Source organism: Nicotiana tomentosiformis, chromosome 4 (assembly GCF_000390325.3).
Source record: "Nicotiana tomentosiformis chromosome 4, ASM39032v3, whole genome shotgun sequence".
Taxonomy (NCBI): domain Eukaryota; kingdom Viridiplantae; phylum Streptophyta; class Magnoliopsida; order Solanales; family Solanaceae; genus Nicotiana; species Nicotiana tomentosiformis.
Window position 1 is genome coordinate 74,219,710 of NC_090815.1, and position 7,453 is coordinate 74,227,162.

Genomic DNA, 7,453 nt, shown 5'->3' on the forward strand with positions numbered 1-7,453 from the left:
TGGAAATTTCAGTTTTTGCTGAGTAGATTTCTTTTGAATTCCTTAACTGAGTTGCCTTAGCATGTGTAGCTGTCATGTTAGTCTAGTATCGCATGTCTACGTGTCTTAACCTTTACTTGAAATTTGTGCAACATGCTTAGTTGAATTTCCTATTTCCTTGCTTATTGTATTCAGTCTTTAACTGTAGGATTCCTTGCTGTAAATTTATTGTTCCATAATTTATGAGTTGCATATTTACTTTTGGGACTATGAGGCGGTACCTCGGGAGATCTCCCTGTTGTGCATATTTACTTTTGGGACTACGAGGCAGTACCTCGGGAGATCCCCATGTTATTCATATTTACTTTTGGGATTACGAGGCGATACCTCAGGAGATCCCCCTATTATATATTTACTTTTGGGACTACGAGGCGGTACCTCGGGAGATCCCCTTGTTGCGTATTTACATTTGGGACTACGATGCGGTACCTCGAGAGCGCCCCTGTTGTTTATCTCTATTTGTTGTACTGTTATTTTCAGAAATTTCTCATTTTTTAAATTCTCGATCATTTCAAAATATTGTTATATCTTCTGCCTTACTTTTCTTTTAAACCAGTAGGGCCCTAACCTGATCTCATCACTACTCTACCGAGGTTAAGCTTGGCACTTACTGGGTACCGTTGTGGTGTACTCATACTATACTTCTGCATATCGTTTTGTGCAGATCCAGGTTCTTCCTATCAGACCAGATACCAGTGAGCTTGACCGTGCGTGGAGACTTCAAGGTATATCTGCCAGCGTCCACAGACCTCGGAGTCCCCCTCTATCCTTACTATGTTGTTTTCCCTTATCCTCTTTAGACTTTGATGTATAGAGACACTTAGTATTTTCTCTTAGAAGCTTGTGACTTATTTCTACCGGGTTTTGGGAGTTGTATCTATTTTGAATCGCAGTTTGATTTATGTTATATGTTGAGACTTGAGTTTCAATTTTATATTCCGTTATTCTTCATAATTGTTAAGCTTACCTAGTCTTAAAGACTATGCACGACATTTTACGGAGGAAAATTGGGGTCGCGACATCGAGTGAGATTTAAGAAGTCCAAGACATGCGGAGGCTGGTGTATAAGGTTTTGTATATAATACATTTGTCATGAGAAAACATGAGACATAAATGGGTGCTTCTACTAATTAATCTGCTGAATGCGGGCACTTGTTTATAAACCCCAAGTTGTACACATGTATATATAATAGTGTTGGGGGTGTGATTTTCTCTTTTGTATGTTGTTCTGGGTGAGGGAGGTCAACTTTGTCTTCTGTACAGCTTTTTATTGTGTTGGGTGATGAATAAAATTTCTGTTTCACCAAAAATTATATAATAATGTCAAAGAGTTCTTTGCAATTGGTTTAATACTAGTAAAGTGCAGGGTTAGTAGTTCTTCCATCTGTTTTTGAAGAAAAGTGATACTGCTTCATCTTCTTCCTTTGTTTTCTGTTACTTTTATTTATTGTCTCAGTTCTGTTACTTTTATCTTCATCACTTCATATTCTATAATCATTATTACTTATTATTTCAGCTATGGAACAATCTACTGAAAATACAAGAGTGAGTTGGAAAAATATGGATGTAGTAGAAGCCTTTTTAGAAAGATGTATTCAAGAAACATTCATAAACGAGAGACTTGGAAGTAGTTTAAAGGCATATTCATGGAACAAAGTTAAACTAGTTTTGGAGACTTCTCATGGCTTTAGCGTCACGCAAAAGCTGATGAAGAATCATTATGATTATCTAAAAGAAAAGTATAAAGCGTGGTTTCCAATATCCAAAAAGACTGACAATATTTATGACCCAGCAACCAATACAATTCTAATGTCGAATAGTGAGTGGGATGAGTACATAAAGGTTAGTTCATTATCTAGTAATTTAACTTTTCTTTTTTTTTCTATAAAGAAAAAGGTTTGACGTGCATATTAAAAATCTCTTTATTATAGGCTCATCCAAAAACAAAGGCAATGAAGACTTCGCCTCTATCCTTCCCAGATCTTTGTACAAAATTTTTTGAGGGTTCTACAGTAACAAAAATTCATGGTTGGAGTCCAAGCTGTACATATCCCCGCCCTGGTGTCTCTTTTGTATCTACTACTATAGATGTAGATACACTTGATAGCATCGAAGATCTAGTTGGTAATAAGAATGATGGAGCTCCTACTGATTATCCATCTCAGTCTTCAGTTCCAATTGAAAAGAAACCTTTAGGAAAAAAAAAATCTGCATCCTCTCAATTGGACATTGAAGAGAAGATGAGTATTGCATTAGAGTTATTGGTTTAAAAAAAAAATAGCGGGTCTGACGTTGAAGAGTGTAGGGAAAAATTAGAAGAACTTGGATGGGAAGAACCATTATACAGTGCAACTGTTAGTATACTTTATGAAGGTGACAGCTACAGGAAAGCATGGATGAACATTACAGAGGTCGACAAATTAGAGAATTGGATTAAGGCCATGGAAAAAAAATAGGACTTCTTTGATTTTGCTAATTAGCTAGATTATTAATTAGACGTTAATAATGTGGAACCTTCTTTGTTTTTTCCAACTATTATCTATTATGCTTATTTAATTTTTTAATATTATATTATGCTCGTGGAACATTTTTAATGTGTGATATACCTTTTTTAAATGTCTTGTTTGAAGTATGTTTGATATGTATGGTATTACTAATTAATTTATTGTGATTATGTAACTTTTTATATTTTTCAAATACATACTATGTTATACTTACTATTGTGTATTATGCATTCTCTTTGTTACAACAGTTTAGACATGGACATTGAGGATCGAGTATTAGCGTTGATGAGCTTGTATTGGTGTAAAAATCATTTGACTCAAGAATATCCAAAGAAATAAAGATTTAGCATCATCTTTATATGGTGAAAAGTACACACAAGAATTGTTGTCCGGCTTTAGTCGACAATGTTTAGAACTGATGTGCATGTCCCGTGATGTATATGTTCGGCTATGTCAGCATTTTAGATATAAAAGATGGCTCATAGATAGCAAACATATTTCTGTCGAAGAAAAGATAGCAATATTTCTGACCATTATAGGTCATAATGAGCGTTTTGTGATTATGAAAAGAAGATTTCAACATTCTTCGCAAACGGTTCACAAATATTTTCTAGAAGTTCTTGAAGCAATGATGTTATTTGCAAAAGAGAAGATATTATCTACAACATCTGATTCAAATCCACATATTCCTGGTGCTCATAAAAAGTTACGAAAAGGTTTTTAGGTGTTATGTGCTATAAAATTATTATATAACTGTAGACAATAAATTTGCATCAAGAAAATAATCGAGACCGAAAATATTGCAACAATCGTAGTATTTGATTTCAAATAGTTTAAGTGTACAATCTCTATGAATTCTCTGATTCTTCTTTCCAATAGTAAATAAATTCAAGGGCCTTTGAGCTTGATCTTGAATCTATATTTATCGCCACGAATGATTCAACTAGCACGAACTTTGATTTGAACTCTTACTCCTTGAACCTTGATCTGTTTTTCGTTCTTGATTTTGAACTTGATTTCTTGAACTTGAACTTAATTGCTTGAGGCTTGAAACTTGTAAAGAAATTTGCTGCGTTTGATCCACGAGCTCTCTCTTGCTTCTTGTTATAACTTCTGGTATCTTTTCTGAGTTATGAAGACCCCTATTGGAAGGGAAGAGTTATGATGAGAACAAACTCTTTCCGACCAATCAGATTGAAGCGTGATAAGGCCACATTTGATTGGTCAGAACATGTCACTTGCACATGTGGCGTGATTTCATTGACCTTTTAATTTGACTTGGCATACCTTGTCATTTTGACATGTGGCATGATCCTATTGGCCTTTCCGTTTAACTTGTCGTGCCACGTCATTTGACATGTGACACCAAACTGGGCTTCTAGGAAGATGATATCTTGGACCTAATGAGGTGGGTTCATCATTTGTAGCCCAATTAAATGGGCTAGCCCAATAATATTTGACTTATATAATTAATTCAATTATATTAGCCCAAAATATTTATTTGGACTAATATATTTAAAATATACTCTATATTATTTATTGAATTTAACTCCAATAAAATTTATATGCCTACAAATGCCACTACTTCAAGACCTGTGAGGAGAATGAATTTGCCACACTCCATTCGACTAGGCTTGAAGTACTCAGAGATTACATGTATTTGTCTTCTTGAGTGCTCTCTAGGACGTGATCACCAAAGCACCGAGAATAAAAAGTTATCACTTCTCTGTCATAGGGTGGTGTCGATGTCTTTCATCTTATCTGATCAAACAAGATACCCATGCGATTCATGTTTGGACTTGCTTCTTCCTTGAATTGAAAAAATGATTGTATTGCAATTGATGGTTCATAATGACTATGGAAAAGACCATTAGTTTCCACGTAGACCAAAATACATGGAATTTCTTTGCTGCAATAATTATTCTAATAACTAGAATCTTTGTTTCCATTTAACATGACATCAATTTAACTGCCAGTTCTTTGTAGAGATACCACGTGCCCCTTCTTGATGCACCAAGTTCTTTTCTTGCACCATTTGAATTCTTGGATAGCTGAATTTATCGCAACCTGGAAGTGAAGAACACGTAGACTTCCTTACCCTATGCAAAAGAGGACTCTACGCCATCTTATACATATCGATATTTTCGTGAGCAACCGCCGTTCATTACCCATTTCGATTAGGGGATTAATTAGTTGCTTGTCCCACATCGGAATATATCCCTAAATAGCCGCCTTACAAGATCTATATAAACTCATGCGTTTGTATTTGTTGAGCATCAATTCGTAGTATTTGCAAGATATTTGAGTCTAGCTTTGTAGCTTTGTGGACTCGGAAACATTAACGCACAGGTAATTTCTTCTTCTTTCTGTGCATTTTCTTTTGCCCTTTTTTTTGTTCCTTTTTTTTTGGTAGGTCAAGAAGAGAAAAGTCGTCGAGTGCCAAGTTGACGGGCAGCTCTATTACGTCCCATAGTAGGATAAATCCATGACGGCATATAAATGAACAAATCCACAACAATATATAGAAGGACAAATCCCTCGCAACATATAGAAGGACAAATACATCACAATACATAGATGATAAATCTACATCACCATATAGACGGACAAATCCACATCGTCATATAGACGGACAAATCCACATCATCATATAGGCGGACAAATCCGTCTTACCCCATATAGACGGATAAATCCACATCATAGATGGACAAATCCACATTCTATATAGAAGGACAAATCTACAAAGAGGCCAACTTAAGGTGCAAAGGGACTTAAACGTCCACCTTAAGATTGAAAAATTATAGTTCCTTTTAAGGACAAACCCGTGAAGAGGCCAACTTAAGGTGTAATAGTTCCTTTTAAAGACAAACCCGTGAATAGGCCAACTTAAGGTGCAAAGGGACTAATATGTCCACCTTAAGATTAAAAAATTAGAAACCTTCAACTTGAAGACTTGGTGGACATGACGACATCGACTTGAACACTTGGCGAACTTTGAAGACTTGGTAGACTTCAACTCGAAGACCGACAAAAACCTGAAGAGCGGTGGACTTTTAAATTTCAACTTGAAAAATTAGAAGACTTGAAGTCTTTAACTTGATGACTTGGAGGGCTTAACTAATTCAAGTTAAGACCGGCGAATTTGAGGACTTCAACTTAAAGACCGACGGACTTGAATACTTCAACTTGAAGACTTAGAGGGCTTAAATATTTCAACTTGAAGACCAGTGAACTTGAAGACCGGCGGACTTAAAGATTTAGCAAACATGAAGACACAGTGAATCCCCAGACTTCAAGAAAAATACTTGGTAGCCTCCTAAAAGACTATAATTGTCCCATTGAAGACATTGGTTTACCATGGAGGCTTGCCCCCTAAATCATATGAGACCAAGGTTCAACAGAAGAATGATATTTCAGCCCGATTTTCAAGTGCTGGTTGAATGAATTACTTCCACCATACTTTATTTGGACAACGATTGGGGTAATATGTATCTTTTAAACTTATACGACTATACCTAGAATGAAACTCTAAGCTGCCTACGTATCTCGTAAAGAGGATCAAGTCGTACAGTAGTTTAGAATGGGTGAATTTTTTTTTAATGTCCTAAATTTTTCCTAGGCCGCCTCTGTAGAGGTTTTCAACTTAGCGAGACTCTTTTTTTTAATATCCTAAATTTTGTCTAGACCGCCTCTTTCGAGGTTTTCAACCTAGCAGGCATTTTTTTGGCCCATACATAATTTATACTCTTACGGTCCAGGAGTAACATACAGTTTATGCTCTTGTGTTAAGGAGCTTAGCGACTTGTAGTTTAAGCTCGTATTTTGAGGAGTTTTATAACTTGAAGATTTTGCTCGAATTTGAAGAGTTTCATGACATGCAGTTTAGGCTCGTGCATTCAGGAGCGTAGTAGTTTGAAGATTTAGCTTAAATTGTAAGAGTTTCATGACTTGAAGATTTAGCTCTAAGTTGAAGAGCTTTGCAACTTGAAGTTTGACTCGAATTTGAAAAGCTTTGCGACTTGAAGTCTTTGCTCGACTTTGAAGAGCATTCGACTTGAGCCTTTGCTCGAATTTGAAGAGCTTTGCGATTTGAAGACTTTGCTCGAATTTGAAGAGCTTTATGTCTTAAAAATTTAGTTCACATTTGGGGAGTTTCGTTACATACAATGTAGGCTAATGTGACAAGAAGCCTTATAACTTGCAGTTTAGAATCGTGCGTTGAGGAGCATTATAACTTGCAGTTTAGGCTCATGCATTGAGGAGCATTGCAACATGCAGTTTAGGCTCGTGCATTGAGGAGCATTATAAGTTGAAGTTTAGGCTCGTGTGTTAAGGAGCGTTACGACTTGCAGTTTAGGCTCATGCGTCAAGGAGCATTATAACTTGTAGTTTAGGCTCGTGCGTTAAGGGGCGTTACGACTTGTAGTTTAGGCTCATGTGTCAAGGAGCATATTGACATGCATAGACTCTTCGGTTTCATTCTCGGATGAAAACTTGCCCCCATCCTCGCCTTCTTGTTCTTCTTCTTCTTCGTCGTAAGGCTCAAAGACAGGTAGCTCTTGATCTCCACTTATGGCCATACTTAGTTCCATATCATGAGTACGAGCTGCTAGTTCTTCAAATATTTTGGGCTTTGTGCCTTGTAAGATATAGCGAAGACCCCAACGCATGCCTTGAATGCACATTTCGATGCTAGAAGTTTCGCTAAGGTGATCTTTGCAGTTGAGGCTTAAGCTCCCCCAGCGATTGATAAAGTAAATAATAGGCTCGTCCTTTCGTTGATGAGAGTTTGTAAGTTCGATCATGCTTACAATGCGTCTTGTGCTATAGAAACGACTGAAAAACTCTTGCTCCAACTGCTCCCAACTATCAATCGAACCAGATTCGATATCTGTGTACCAATCGAATGT

General features: G+C 36.6%; 1 protein-coding gene and 1 long non-coding RNA gene across 2 annotated transcripts in view; both read left to right on the forward strand.

Annotated features, from left to right (window-relative positions):
• Positions 1-1,058: 1,058 nt before the first annotated feature.
• Positions 1,059-2,684, forward strand: LOC104101384 (uncharacterized). Its single transcript, XR_011415781.1, has 2 exons — positions 1,059-1,881; positions 1,971-2,684. It is a non-coding gene; the product is annotated as an uncharacterized lncRNA (long non-coding RNA).
• Positions 2,685-2,961: 277 nt separating this feature from the next.
• LOC117277998 (uncharacterized) overlaps positions 2,962-7,453 on the forward strand; it is a 7,051-nt gene continuing 2,559 nt past the window's right edge. The window contains exons 1-2 of the mRNA XM_070201164.1: positions 2,962-3,259; positions 4,957-4,979. Coding sequence (XP_070057265.1) covers positions 2,962-3,259; positions 4,957-4,979 — 321 coding nt within the window. The remainder of the gene's footprint in view (positions 3,260-4,956; positions 4,980-7,453) is intronic.